The sequence below is a fragment of the Mastigoproctus giganteus genome, chromosome 1 (assembly GCF_048544385.1).
Source record: "Mastigoproctus giganteus isolate SK-2022 chromosome 1, ASM4854438v1, whole genome shotgun sequence".
Taxonomy (NCBI): Eukaryota; Metazoa; Arthropoda; class Arachnida; order Uropygi; family Thelyphonidae; genus Mastigoproctus; species Mastigoproctus giganteus.
This window is the reverse complement of record NC_143575.1, coordinates 150,919,201-150,935,438: the sequence shown is the minus strand read 5'-3', so window position 1 is coordinate 150,935,438 and position 16,238 is coordinate 150,919,201. Positions and strand designations below refer to the sequence as shown.

At 39.2% G+C, this 16,238-nt stretch overlaps 1 protein-coding gene across 2 annotated transcripts in view; it reads left to right on the top strand.

Moving 5' to 3' along the window:
* LOC150091195 (integrin alpha-9-like) overlaps window positions 1-16,238 on the top strand; it is a 688,379-nt gene that overhangs the window by 450,745 nt on the left and 221,396 nt on the right. For both annotated transcript variants that reach the window (XM_090374615.1, XM_090374611.1), the window contains exon 15: window positions 13,246-13,403. In XM_090374615.1, coding sequence (XP_090230741.1) covers window positions 13,246-13,403 — 158 coding nt within the window. The remainder of the gene's footprint in view (window positions 1-13,245; window positions 13,404-16,238) is intronic.

The following is a 16,238-nucleotide window of genomic DNA, read 5'->3' as shown; positions in this document are numbered from 1 at the left end:
CAACTCCGCTAACCGTTCGTAATTTTCCCGCCTTTGTGATACGATATACCGTACTAGATAGCGTTAGTTGAACTTCGTTAGCAGTTAAATTGTACGTTTAAATAAATACATATAACGACTTAGATTACAAACGTAATATAATTAATTTTATTTAACATAATTAATTATACATATAACCACTTAGGTTACGTAACATAAATAATTAGTAAAAACAAATAATTAATACATAACTTGATACGAAAGTTATATAAAGGGATTTCGCAGATAACACTCGTTACTGAAACGTAAATATTTCGTAGATAACACTCGTTACTGAAACGTAAATATTCCGTAGATAACACTCGTTACTGAAACATAAATATAGCGTTATAACTGTGTTTGGATACAAGTTTAGGATTTAATTTTGTACAGAAATTGAAATTTTATTGAAAGTAAATCTAAATCATGACTCAAACCAGAGCAGCAAAGCAAAGGGCTCAAGCTAATGGGAATGCTGTGGCCCAGGGGAGAACTGAGGGGGGCAGTTGTCCTCTGAATCACAGCCTTGTAAGATGCACTATTTGCTTGATGTTTGCGGAGCAGTCAAGTATGGGACATGATACTGCCATGGGGGATGTCTTTGTGTGTGTGCGATGCAAGGAGTGTAAGGAGATAAGGCGACAACTCAGCGTTGTTATGGGCCTATATGAGAGCTTGAAGGATAGGGTGGATGCCCTCGAAGGATTACAAGTGAGGGGCCCATCAAGCTCTCAGCTGCCCACACCAATGCCAGAGCTTGCACTTGGTCATCGCGGAACACAGCGGCAACCCCCAAGGCAGAATGCGCTGGTCCCAAAGGAACTAGTTGTTGTTGGTGACTCTATTGTCAGGGAAACGGGAAACATGCTTTGTAAAAAGGATAGGTGGAATAGGACCAGGGTATGTCTGCCAGGGGCAAAAGTTGATGACGTTGTAGAGCGGATATCATCTTTTAAGGGCACAAAAGGTGATATAGTTGTACACGTTGGCACTAATGACATTAAGAGTAGGAGACCGGCGGAATTACTTGACAAGTACAGGTCACTGATGAAAAAAAGCCGTGAATTAGGGTTGAAATTGAAAGTGTCTGCAATTCTGCCCAGACACGATAGGAGGGAGTATATGATGAGAGCCCTGTCAATCAATTCGGCCCTGGAAAGATTGTGCAGGGCTCAAGGGGTAGAATTTTTTTCAGCCTGGTCTGTACTTGTTAACAGGAGAGACTGCTTCTACAGGGATGGGATACACTTAAATAGAAAGGGTGCAAGAATGTTTGCTGATGCTATCGAGGCAATGTTAGGTGGGTCGGAAAACTGCTAGATTGGGGGGATACAAGGACTAATAGATTAACAGTAGCCACTGGCAGAGGTGAAAGTGATTCTTGCACTGCTTCTATTGGAATGAGCCGCAGCCTGGAAAATAAGATGCAGGATATTTCAGAGACTGCTGGGAATCATTGGGGTACAAGTAAACACATGGGTTGTGTTAGGGTAGCTAAGAAAAAGAACAGGTGCATGTATACTTGTGTGTACACCAATGCTAGGAGTTTAGTAAATAAATTTGATGAATTTGAGGTATTGCTCAAAACATCAAAGGCAGATATTGTGGGGATTTCAGAGACGTGGTGTCACACAGATATAAGAAATGCAGAACTGGAATTTGGGGAGTACAATGTGTACAGAAAGGATAGACAGGATAGGAAGGGAGGAGGGGTTATGCTATTAATTAAGAAACACATAAAATCCAAGGAAGTGAAGCCAGTCGACATCGCTGGACAGTGCAGTGTCGAGTCAGTTTGGTGTGACATAAGCATTGGGAGATCAAAATTGAGAGTAGGAGTGTGCTATAGGCCTAATGACTCTGATGAGTATAATAAGAAACTGTTCGGAGAAATAGAGTGGGCCAGTAAATCAGAGAGTCTTATAATGGGGGATTTTAATTTCCCAGATATTGACTGGAATTTGGGGGCTGGTCACTCACACAGTAGCAAGGCTTTTGCGGATTTATTGGATGATTGTTTTCTACATCAGCATGTTCGGGAGGCAACTAGAGGGAGTAATACTCTTGATTTGATTATCAGTAGTGATTCTTCATGCATTAAGAATCTGCAGATAAATGAACCACTTGGTGGCAGTGATCACAGTGTGCTGAAGTGGGAGTTACTCAAAGAGGTAACTACCATTAGGGGTAAAGGGAAGGGGTATTGCTTTCGTAAAGGCGACTACAATGGACTGAGACAGTATTTAAATTCTATACAGTGGGATCAACTGATGATATTGCCAACAGCAAATTCAAAATGGGAAGCATTCAAAGAACTTATCGTGGAAGCTACTAGGCTTTACATACCAACTAAGAAATATTGTTCAAGGTTTAGGCCTAAATGGTTGTCAGATGAACTAATGAGGCATATGGCAGAGAAGAAAAATGCATGGGATACATACAAATTAACACGTGACACGGATGCCTATGATAGATACAAGTTGATCTGTAACCAAGTTACAAAGGAGGTTAGGCAGGCGAAGGCAGATTACGAGAGATCCTTGGCAAGGGATGCGAAGAAAAACAGCAAAGAGTTCTTTACTTATGTAAACTCTAGAAGGAAGGGGATGAATCAGATTGGTCCACTTGAGATCGATGGGTCAACTGTTGATGACCCTGCTCGGGTAGCTAACAAACTAAATGAATATTTTGCATCGACATTCACACATGAGGAGTTATTCAGCGAGGGGAATGCCAGAGGTGTATTCAACTCTAGCAGTAAGCTAGAGAATCTTGTAATAACTGAGAGCAAAGTGGAGGAGAAATTGTTGAAGATAAACACAAGAAAGGCACCTGGGGTGGATGGGATCTATCCAGTTATATTAAAGGAGGCAGCAAAGGAGGTAAGCAAACCCTTAGCCATAATTATGAGAGCTTCCTTGGACTCAGGGGAGGTACCCATTGACTGGAGATGTGCAAATGTGACCCCAATTCACAAAGGGGGATCAAAGGCTGACACAAGTAATTATAGACCTGTGAGTTTAACTTCTGTTCCCGGAAAATTAATGGAGGCACTGGTGAAAGAAGCACTGCAGGATCATCTAGACAAGACTTCAGTTATAGCTAGGACACAGCATGGTTTTGTTAAGGGGAAGTCTTGCCTGACCAATTTGATTGGATACTATGATGCAGTCACAAAAGAACTGGATGCAGGGAATAACTTTGATATTATATACTTGGATCTTAGAAAGGCTTTTGATACTGTTGCACATGGAAGACTGCTGCACAAATTGGAGCAGTGTGGCATTGGAGGCAAGTTGCTGCTATGGATAAAGGGGTGGTTGAGGGGGAGAAGACAGAGAGTGGTAATCAATGGACACTGCTCATCGTGGACTAATGTTATTAGTGGAGTCCCTCAGGGTTCAGTATTGGGGCCTTTATTGTTTTCTGTATTTATAAATGATATTGATGATGGTATATCAGGCTTAATGTCCAAGTTTGCAGACGATACGAAGGTTGGCAGGGTTGTCAAGGACACTACTGACACTATGCTGCTGCAACAGGATTTGGAAAGGTTGAGCAGATGGGCTTCGAGGTGGCAAATGAAGTTTAACATTGACAAATGTAAAGTACTACATATGGGAAACAGCAACCCCAGAGCAACGTATCAACTCTGTGGTACTACACTGACAGTGGTAGAGAATGAAAGGGACCTGGGGGTGGTGGTGCAGGCAGATATGAAGTTCTCTGAGCAGTGCAGACGAGCTGCAAGAGTAGCTCATGGTGTATTGTCAATGATATATAGGAATTTTTCTAGCAGGGATAAGGAGGTGATTATTCCCTTGTATAAGGCAATGGTCAGGCCACACCTAGAGTACTGTATACAGGCCTGGAGGCCTCATTTCAGGAAGGATGTAGAGCTGCTGGAACGAGTACAGAGAAGGGCAACTAGATTGGTGAATGGGACAAACGGGTTCTCTTACGAAGAAAGGCTTAAGTTTTGCAAATTACAGTGTCTGGAAACTAGGCACCAGCGGGGGTGATCTGATAGAGGTGTACAAAGCCTTGAATGGTTTGAGCATGCTCAATGCTGATGGGATTCTTCCTCTAGCTCAGAAAAATCACCTGAGAGGGCATAAATTCAAATTGAGGAAAGACAGATGTAGGATAGATGTGCGGAAATTTGCCTTTAGCCAGCGGGTGGTTGGTGGGTGGAACAGACTTCCATCCCTTTGTCGTGGAAGTTGATAGCCTAAATAAGTTTAAGGCTCAGCTGGACAGGTATTCGAACGAACAGAGGGGTGAATTGGAAGTGGTTATTTTTATTTATTTATGTTACTTTTTTTTTTTTTTGGCTGATGCTGCCATAAGCTTGCTTTCCTTGCATCAAATGCCTCTACTAATGCTAATGCTAATGCTAAAAAATGTCTCTCAATTAACAATGTCAACTCTCTACAGCTTCAAACACTAAACTAATTCAGTCGTAATCACTTCCTCATATTTCTATTAATCACCAATATCAATTCTCCTCACAACAGCAATCCATAAGTCGCTAACTTAATGCTAACAATTCCATGCAATCTCTTTTAATTTAACACTGTTCAGAGGACTTGCCTTCCTTCTCTTTCATGGTGGGATTCCTTTGTGTGGGTTCCTTCCACAGAGTGTGGGTGGTCTCTCTCTCTCTCTCTCTCTCTCTCTCTCTCTCTCTCTTCTCTCTCTCTCTCTCTCTCTCTCTCTCTCTTCTCTCTCTCTCTCTCTTCTTAGTTGAACTCTGCATCTCTGCTGTATAGCTCTTCCAGTACTGTCTTATTTCGGGATTGCAAAGAACAGTTTTCTGTTAACACTAAAGGGAATTACCACAGCAGTAGTAGAAGCCAGGGCACTATTTGACTGGCTTGTTATTCAACTTCCGGATTAACTTCCAGCACAGGAACATGCCCGACGGAACTCTTCGCTATATAGCTGGACACTCCTAGAACTGGACCCGAATTGAACCCAGAACTACCACTGGAAGTCTGAAACCCCTCTGAACAAACAACCACAAACCACTCTTTTGGTGAGAGCACCTTATTTATTTCCTTCTCACTTATTTATTTATTGAATGGATTGCAAGTTACAATCGTTCACTGTACTGCTTTTTTATATGCGAGCTTGTGTGCAAACCCAAGAGGGGTTTGCACACATTTACGTATCTCTCCCTATCTAATTTAAACCTGACCCAATCATGGTGTTATTCTTTAAACTCACTCTTCTTCCTTTCTTGGGAAAAACTGAATATTTTTCCCACACAACGAAATGCTTTCATCTCTTTTACCTCTAGATCACCTGTTCACAATACCTATGAACTGCTTCATACCGACACCCTTTCTCAAAATGCACTAAATGTTGCATGTTCATCCTCAAGTAGAGGTGTAATAGAGGATTAAACTATTGTTCAGAAGCTCTTAATTTTAAACCCTTCTGCACCTGCCATAACCATTTTTCACCATATTCCTTAATTGCACTATAAGGCTTACTGCCACTAATGGAAATATTTCCGTAATGATGTTTTCGTTATTCTTTGTCCTTTACTTCCACACACACTATACTTACTAAGAGAAATATATTTGTAAGATTTGTCTTACAGTTTCGTGACATTTTCAGGATTTTGTTGCATTTGCAAATCCTTCATTGCAAATTCAGCAGTATTAATGATTTATTGTTGTCGATTTTATAATCTTTATGTGAATAAGTCATGGATAACTATTTTTTAAATTAGTACAGAAAAACTGGTATTTTTGTATTGATACTGAGATTTGAATACTATAAAAAAATTACCGGGATCCCGGTATTGTAAGCCCTAGCAGGTACCTTTGGGATCCTGGATAAGACCCAGTTGGCATAACTTTGCATTTAGAGAATCATGCTCTGTAAGCAAGGGTGGCATATAGTCTTGGGGAAAAATGGGGAAGGGGGAGACGAGGGTTACCTGAGGTAGGAACCTCCTAGTGACTTCCGTTTAGTTGACTCTTCCTACCTAGTCGCCATTGCTGGCAGAGTGCAGTTGATATATTTTTTTTTCTTTATTTTCAGACCTCAGCCTCAAGATCAATTGTCCTAGGTATTGGTTGGGATTTTTCTCTTATTTTTTTAATTGAGGCCTCTTCTTATTACTTCTAGGTGTAGTGGCAGTGCCCCTGCCAGGACCTGCAGAGCAGGTGTACTGACAGTGCAGCACACCCTTGATAGTTAGTAGTATACTCCTCTGTTTAGCGTTATAGTATTGTAGCATTAGCATTAGTAGAGGCATATGATGCAAGAAAGCAAGCTTATTCAGCATCAGCCAAAAAAAAACAAAAAAACAAAAAACCACAACCACTACTCCCATTTCACCCCTCCGTTCGTTCGAAATACCTGTACAGCTGAGCCTTAAATTTGTTTAGGCTATCAACTTCAACAACAAGTGATGGAAGTCTATTCCACAAACCAAGTGCCCGCTGGCTAAAGGCAAATTTCCGCACATCTATCCGACATCCGTCCTTCCTCAATTTGAATTTATGCCCTCTCAGGTGATTATTCTGAGCAAGAGGAAGAATCCCATCGGCATTGAGCATGCTCAAGCCATTCAAAGCCTTATACACCTCTATCAGATCACCTCGCCGATGCCTAGTCTCCAGACTCTGTAATTTGCAAAACTTAAGCCTTTCTTCATAAGAGCAATCCTTTGTTCCATTCACTAATCTTGTTGCCCTTCTCTGTACTCATTCCAGCAGCTCTACATCCTTCTTGAAATGAGGCCTCCAGACCTGTATACAGTACTCAAGGTGTGGCCTGACCAATGCATTATACAAGGGAATAATCACATCCCTATCCCTGCTAGAAAAATTCCTGTATATCATTGACAAGACACCATGAGCTACTCTTGCAGCTCGTCTGCACTGCTCAGAGAACTTCATATCTGCCTGCACAATTACCCCCAGGTCCTTTTCATTCTCTACCACTGTCAGTGTAGTACCACAGAGTTGATACGTTGATCTGGGGTTACTGTTTCCCATATGTAGTACTTTACATTTGTCAATGATAAACTTCATTTGCCACCTCTCAGCCCATCTGCTCAACCTTTCCAGATCCTGTTGCAGCAGCATAGCATCAGTAGTGTCCTTAACAACCCTGCCAACCTTTGTAAACTTGGACACTATGCTTGATATACCATCATCAATATCATATATAAATACAGAAAACAACAATGGACCCAACACTGAACCCTGAGGAACTCCACTAATAACATTAGTCCACATTGAGCAGTGTCCATTGATTAGCACTCTGTTTTCTGCCACTCAACCATCCCTTTATCCATAGCAGCAATTTGCCTCCAATGCCACACTGCTCCAATTTGTGCAGCAGTCTTCCATATGCAACAGTATCAAAAGCCTTTCTAAGATCCAAATATATAATATCAAAGTTATTCCCTGCATCCAGCTCTTTTGTGACTACATCATAGTATCCAATCAAATTGGTCAGACAAGACCTGCCCTTAACAAAACCATGCTGTGTCTGAGCTATAACTGAATTCTTGTCCAGATGATCCTGCAGTGCTTCTTTAACCAGTGCCTCCATTAATTTTCCTGGAACCGAAGTTAAACTCACAGGTCTATAATTACTTGTGTCAGCCTTTGATTCTCCTTTGTGAATTGGGGTTACATTTGCACATCTCCAGTCTATGGGTACCTCCCCTGAGTCCAAAGAAGCTCTCATAATTATGGCTAGGGGTTTGCTTACTTCCTTTGCTGCCTCCTTTAATATAACTGGATAGATCCCATCCACCCCGGGTGCCTTTTTTATGTTTATCCTCAACAATTTCTCCTCCACTTTCCTCTCAGTTATTAGAAAATCATATAGCTCACTGCCAATGTTTACTTCACCTACGACATTCCCCTTCCTGAACAACTCCTCATGTGTGAATGAAGATGCAGAATACTTGTTTAGATTGTTAGCCACCTGAGCAGGATCCTCAACTGTTGAACCATCAACATCCAGTGGACCAATCTGATTCATCCCTTTCCTTCTTGAGTTTAAATGGGTAAAGAACTCTTTTCTGTTTTTCTTTGCATCCTTTGCTAAGGATTTCTCATAATCTGCCTTTGCCTCCCTAATCTCCTTTGTGACTTGGTTACAGACCAAATTATATCTATCATAGGCTTCCATGTCACCCATTAATTTGTATGTATCCCATGCATTTTTCTTCTCTGCCATATGTCTCATTAGTTCATCTGACAACCATTTTGGCCTGAACCTTGAACAATATTTCTTGGTTGGTATGTAAAGCCTGGTAGCTTCCAAGATTAGTTCCTTGAATGCTTCCCATTTTGAATTTGCTGTTGGTAACATCATCAGTTGGTCCCACTGTATAGAATTTAAATACCATCTCAGACCATCATAGTCGCCTTTACGAAAGCAAAAACCCTTCCCTTTACCTCTGATGGTAGTTACCTCCTTGAGTAAGTCCCACTTGAGCACACTGTGATCACTGCCACCTAGTGGTTCCTTTATCTGCAGATTCTTAATGCATGAAGAATCACTACTGAGTAAGATCGTAACTGCAATCTAAGCTCGTTCTTTTTAACTTCAAAAAAGCAGGCGATGGAGAGAGATCATAAGTTAATGTCTGGGCATATCGCCATAGTGATTTTTTATAATCAGGCTGTATAGATACTATAGTAATATAGAGGAGTATATAGTGTCCAGCTTCCTTTGATTTTTACCAAGATAGCTGCATAAAACCATATTCTTGCACTGTAAGTAATAACTGGGAGGAAGAATGCCTTATAAGTTCAAGTGCCTTTCTCTTCAAGCCCCAGTCAGCATGGGTGATTCTTGCTATCATTTTCGGTGATTTCTCACTCTTTTGGCAAGATGCACTAGATGCGGTTGGAATGTCCTTATTCAAAATTTGAATGCATTCTTTATTCAAAGATTATTTTCAAATACTTGTTCTGTCACAGGGTTATTGTTTTGCTTGAAATTTTTATCTGTGGTTGCCTGCACAGTCCTTTGATTACATAGATTTGGTTTTGGTTTCAGAAAGTTTTAGCTTATGGATTTTTTCTCACTCCTTCAGGATGCTTAGGGTGAAGTTTGCCTGATGTTCTAGGTTAGCTCTGGTGTCAGCCTTGACAAGCAAGACCAGGTCATCTACAAAGGCAACCCTGTCTATGTTGCCAGTATCCATTGCCAGGAATTCATCCAGGAATAGGTTCAAAAATGTGGGGATGCAGAACTGAATCCTGGGGAACAACCTTGGGTTACTGTATGGATAATACTCTGGTAGTGGCTTTTAATCTGCCTGTTACTGAGGTAATCCTTTATACAGTTATAAAGATTTTGAAGGATATCGGCTTGGCGCAACCTCTTGAATGATGCTGAGCTGCCATAAGGTGTCAAATGCTCCAGCAAAGTCATTTGATATTTTCTACAGGTATTTTTCTTGAGCATTTTGCGAAGCCTTATTGAGGCAGTTAATTGCATCTTCTGTTGAACATCCAGGTTTAAAGCTAAATTGCTTAAGTAATTCAAGATTTGCACTGGGATAGTGAGTATTTAGTCTGCATCACTCTTTCTAGTATCTTGCCCAGTAAAGGTAACAGGGCAATAAGTATGGCTTTGGGTTATTAGGTGGTTTTTCTGGGTTCTTTAATATAAGGCAAACATTTGCCTGTTTCCGTACTGTTGGGAATACATCCTTATGTAAGCAGTTATTGAAAAGCTGTAATACGTGATCTGGAGCACTATTGGTAAATTCCTTTATCATTCAATTTCTATTAAATCATTACTTGGGCATTTATTAACTTTAGTCTATTAATTGCAGCAGATAATTCCTCAGAGGTAAATGGTGGTTCTGTGGTTCTAACTGTATCTATCATTTTCAGTGCATATTTTGTTTCTGGGTTATGGGATGGGTATCCTTGGGAAACGGAACATTTAAGATTCGCTGTCTTCTCTCAGGTATGGGTTAGTTGTCCATTCAGAGTGTTGGTGGTGTTTACCATGTATCCCTTTGGCAATTAGTTGCACTCCCAGGGGTTAGCATGCATTATTGTTATTGTTGCTCTTATATTATTTTTCCCTGATTGGGGATTCCACTCCATGACGGATACTGCTACCAAGTACACAGGGTGGTTGTAATGTCTGGTGTTACTGTTGGTCAAGGAAATCTTTGACTATCCTACAGGTATTCAGGATTGAAACTTTCTGGAGTTGCTTATAGGTGTTCTCTGGGAGACCTATTGCTGCTAGGCTGCTATGTAAAGTCTTGGGCACCATACCAGTGGTTCACACGATGATCGGGATGGCCGATACTTCTTGCATATGCCATATCTCCTTGACTTCATGTCTTAGGTTCGTGTACTTCCTAATTTTTTTCTTCATGGGTTTTCTGGACATTGCTAGTGTTGGGCACTGCTATGTCAATCAGGTAGGTAGCCTTTTCCATATTGTATCCACAAGGGTTATGTCTGGTCTGTTGTGTGGGATGGTCTTATCTGTTATTATGGCGCGGTCCCAGTACAGCTTGTGGATTTTGGTCTCTAGTACTGCCTAGGGTTCATACTTGTTGTTCGGTACACTTTCTTCGACCAAGTGGTATTTCCTCGCTAGCTTCTGATCTTGGATACCTGGTCGTGTCTATGAGTGTACTCAGTCTGGGTGATCACCTTGCAACCTGCAGTAATGTGTTGGATCTTTTCTGAGGCCAGGTGGCATCATCGACATGTGTCATCTGACATTCCAGGCTCCTTTGTGATGTATTTTCTATAGTTTTTGGTGTTGATTACCTGGTCTTGGATGGCCAGCATGAATCTTTCAGTCTCGGGGAAGAGCGTTCTGCTTGTGTATCGATAAGATTGCTTCCATGCATTGGAAGCAGTGTTATCGATATGATCTTGATGGAGGTCATTGTAGTGTCTGCCATGCCATGGAGTGTCTTCTTTGCCCATCTTTCTAACTTCGTTTCTTGTGCTGTCTGGGTGGGTGGGGGTTCCTCGCTTAGGTTGAGTGGGGTATACCACTTATCTATCTTCCTTATAGCCTGGTGGAGTGGTGCTGTGTTGTTGTTGCTATTATTATTATTATTAGCAGCCATATGGTGCAAGGAAGTCTGAGGTTTTTGCTGCACCAGCGAAAAAAAAAAATTAAAAAAAAATTCTGAGTTACCCCAGAGAGAGAGAGAGAGAGAGAGAGAGGAGAGAGAGAGAGAGAGAGAGAGAGAGAGAGAGAGAGAGAGAGAGAGAGAGTGTGAGAGTGAGTGAGTGAGTTAGAAATACATGGGCATCATCAAGAAAGAGAAGAATGATGATATCCAGCTCAGTATCCTGGTTGTGCCAAGCCCATACTTACCAGATGTGAGCCCAACAACGATCTGCCAGGATTCCTTTTTCAGTAAGTTGACTGACCTTTACATCAATATTATTCTGATTATTATCCTGTGCGAGGGTTCCCTGAGGTATGGAGTTAAGGTTTCCTTTTATTTTCCCCAGTTTGCCTTTTTTTTAATGTTAAATCTGATAATATCGAGGTGGGATTGGATATAATTGGTAGAATGTAGTCCAGGCCTCCCGAAATTTCCAATTTCAAAATTTAAGAGCTGTGACTTGAGTGGCCTTAGTAACATCCATCACACTTTCAAGCAACATGTTACTGAACATTGCACGTTTAATAGTTTAATTTGACCTGATAAAAATTTGGATCTGAAAGCCTCAGACTATGGAAAAATGTACAGACATAAGTTAGAACAAATGCATCATGTCTATATGTAGCAATTTAGCCAAAGTTAATTACAGTGGCATTGTTTCGTTATATCTCATATTGTGAATGCCTTCACAATTACATGTGGGCAGATGGACATGTTTGAAAATAATGTAGTTAACATATATGCCTATATTCTAATGCTCTTAAAAAGAAAAGAGGGAAATGGAATGTCAGTGTGATGACTGACTACTGCTGGAGGTTTTTAACCTCCAGCAGAGGATCAGCAATTGAAACTAGCTGCCTGAGGAAGTAAAAGGAGCAACCCAATCTAGTCTAATAATTAATAAATATTCAGGGGCAAAGGCTTCAGACTGTCGAAAAATTTAAAGACATAAGTTAGTGCAAATGCATCATGCACTGTCAGTTAACTGGAATTAATTATAATGTCATTGTTATATCTCTCCGGTTATACTTTGAATAACTAATGCCTCTCCAATAAAGAAGCCTGTTGTTACTTATCTTCAATGAATACCACTACCCCAGACAGCTGTTTCACAGTTATTTGGCCCTTCATCAGTGAAAGGGTAGGTACCCATGACTGATAGCCCAGTTGTGAAAATAACTACAATATGAGAGATGCTAAATGATGTTTAGTAGTTTAATAAGACAATAAAAATTTGAGGCTAAGAGCCTCAGTCTGCGTGAAAAACTTAGACATATAAGTTAATACAAATGCACCACGTCTATGCAAAATTAACATAAGTTAATAATAATGGCTTTGTTTCATTATATCTCATAATGAATGCCTTCACATCAAGTTCCCTCTGTGGTTATACTTTGAAAATTTAAGTATGTCACAGCCTGAAATAGCCATCATAAGTATGTCACAGCCATACTTATGATGGCTATTTGGCCTGATGAAGGGCGAGATTTCCTTGAAATGGCTGCATGGGTAGTGATATCCAAGAATAACAATTGTCTTCTCTAGTGGGGAAGCAATCCTTATTCAAAGTATAATTGGAGAGGCAACTCGTTGTGGCATTTGCAATATAAGATCTAATGAAATGATGCCATTATAATTCATTTTGGTTAACTACATATAGACATGATGCATTTGCACTAACTTAATGTCTGCCCAATCTAGTGTCTAAGAAATAAAGTCATCTGTGTTGACAGGAGGCATAGCCTTTGATATTTTTGTTTTTATATATTTTATCAGTATTATATAAAAGTAACCTATTTGTAAAGTTTTTAAAAATGTAAAATAAACTAGAAACACCTCCACAATGGGTTTATTTATTATTATTATTTTTTTTGTTAAAAATCTTGACGTGATTGAGAAAATTTTGAATAAATTTTGAAATTTTCATTAAAATTGTAGTTCAGATTTATTAACAACAGAAAACATTTTCTTAAAATATGACTTGTGTTATTGCACCTCACTTAAAAAGCTTTATCGAATGCCATTAAATATATATGTATTTTCTACAATATGGTTGGTTTTTTTTTTTTTTTTTTGCCTAGGTCATATCCTGTTGTAAGAATCAAGCCTCAGCTGGAATTTGATACACGACGTATCAACATAAATAACACCAAATGCCAATCTGGGAATGAAAAAGTACCATGCTTCAATGCTACTTGTTGCCTGTCTTATCTAGGAGAACATGTTGCTTATGAGTTGGGTCAGTCTTTTTTTAACTTAGATAAAAGTGAAGTGAATATTAGAAAATGATATTTATTGTACTGTAAAAATTCTTGGATTAGATTAAGTAACAAAAAAAAAAATTAATTAATTAAATTTGTTGGTTTTAAAACAAGTACTTTTTTAATTCTTTTATGCTTCTAGATCACCCCATAACTCTTCCAAAATTTTCATAAAGATTACAAACAGATTTTTAAATATGTCCTTTTAATAATGGCTTTGTCTAAGGAAGTAAAATAGCTTCTATGATAAATCTTTGAAGAAGGTGAATAATAAAATTGGAACTTTGTGTTTTGACATTTTTACAAACAGTAAATCATTGCCAGCATGATATGTAAATTCATTTGCACAACGTTTTGATTATTTGTTTAATCATCCCTTAAATTTGTTAAAATTATCATCTAGCAAAACACCAGGTGAAACTTTGGTCCCACAATGTAAATTTAAAGCAGTATGCACCTTTTTATTCAGACAGCATGTGTATTCTGTGTGTGAGAAAAGGAATTGCCCCTAACATTTAATTTAGTCAACCCATTTAAAGCATGAACACTTCAGTCTGATCTGCTTGATGGTGCCCGGTTTCCAGGTATTGCAATTTACAGAACTCAACTTTTTCTTCTTATGAATACCCCTAACTAATCTTGTTGCTCTTCTTTGCACCCATTTCAGCAGATTCACATCCTTCCCAAAATGAGGCTTCTGAACCTCCATACAGTAAAGATGCAGCCTAACCATTAACTTATACAATGGCATAATCACCTCTTTGTGCTCGTTGGCAAAATCCATTCATATCTCTGTCAGAACCTCATAAGCTGTACTAGCTGCCTGCTCTGCTCAGAGAAATTTATGTCACCCTGTAGAATTATTCTAACTCTTTTTCATTCTCCACTACTGTGAGTTTACCATCCAATGAGTATGGTTATTCTGGGATTTAAGGAAAAATGGTTGAAGTTATGAACATCTCCTTGATGGATGCACAGTATGCATGATCATGAATGATTATCCTCATTCATTTCAGTAATATACCATTTACTTTTTTTTTCTGAGAGAATCTGAGTTATTGATTAATCAATCACTATTCACCTCAGTTGCCCTAATTATTTGTTCTTGATTAATTTTGCTTTAAAGATGGCACTAAATATATTCTGTGATATTCCTGACCAGAGACTTGCTAATTTGCCGTCTACTGTTCTTGACAGTAGACTGCAGATTAGTCAGGGTTAAAATCGCTTTATCTCTTCATCTCTTGTTTCTGCCATTCTGCCAACTCTTCAACTTATTCAGAATGTTTTGGTCTCCTTTCTTTGAATCGCTATTTTTTCCAATTTTAATTTTCCAATAAGGAAGTACTAATTTTCCCCTAGTAATTCTAATATTCACAACTTCAGCTAACTTCAATTTTCTAGTTAAACAAACTCAGCTTGGAGATGCTGAGGCTTTTGCATTTACTAATTGTTCTTACACAACTTGGAAACTTATTCAGCAGAATATCAGACTTTCCTAACCACATGCCCAACCCTTCATTTCCTCATCCTTTAAAGTACATAATCAGTGTTACTGATTCTTCAGGTACCTCAGATCACAGGCCCCAGTGCTGAAGTGATTTGTGATTAAGCAATTTCTAGTGTGATTATTAAGCTGGACTTACTGCGAATAGATATTGCTTCCCACTTGCAACATACTGCCTTCTTTTGCTTGCATCGTACCACCTTGCTTGCAATATACTGCATATTCGTTTACTTGCTTAATCACAAGTGGCACAGCTCCTACCTCCAAATGGTGGGACTGGAAACTTGGTTGATAGATTCATTCACCCAATGAATGGCTAAAGGAGCTAAAATGGAAATGGATGTATACCCAGCATTAGAGCCCACAGGCTCTAATGCTGGGTATACATCCATTGTAACGTTGGCTAATAGCATGACTCCAATCGTCCAAAGACTACAGAGGGAAAAACAAAATACAGATAGATAGCATTTCTCATAATGCACACATTATCCACACACCCTGTTGGCAAGCTATTGCCTTTTCTAATACAGAAATGTTTTGAATCAGTTGTTGAATCTCCTAAAATGGTTAAACGTCTCCAATCTGGAGACCTAATTGAAACTTCAAAACCAACTCATTTAGAAAAATTGTTAAAATTACCAAAATTTAATAGTATTCCAGTGTCAGTTACACCCCATAACACTCTGAATACCTCTAAAGGCATTATCAGCAAACGGGACTTACTAACTGCCTCTGAAGAAGAAATGATGCAAGAACTTAGTGAATGAAAAGTGACTTAAGGCCAAAGAATAATGACCAAAAAAGATGCCAACCAGGTCCATCATTTTGACATTTAGTACAGGTACTGGACTATTTATCTGGCTAGTTTCAAATCTGGCGGGCTTCTTTTTGACAACGTGCAGGTGCGAAATATAGCAAGCATGAATCAATCGCATGTCAGTTTCAGTATGACAGCTGCTGTGTACGCTTGCCCCTCTATATATATATGTGATTATTTGTCTCAGTTTATTATAATTTTCATTTAATATCATGTCTAAAAGGAAACATTTTGTGCTCCGTATGTCAAAGAAAGTAGAGTTACTTACGAGACTCGATAAAGGTGTTTCAGTGTGGCATTTGAGTGAGAAGTATGGTGTTGGTACCTCTACTATCTATGATATCAAGAAACAGAAACTTAAATTGTATGGTGACAGTGTGCCTCAATTAATGGACAAGTGAAAAACTTTGTACCAGTTGAAGAGTGTAGACATGGACAGTGTTGCTTGAATGGATTAGGCAGTTGTTATGTTATGTTATTTGGTTTTTA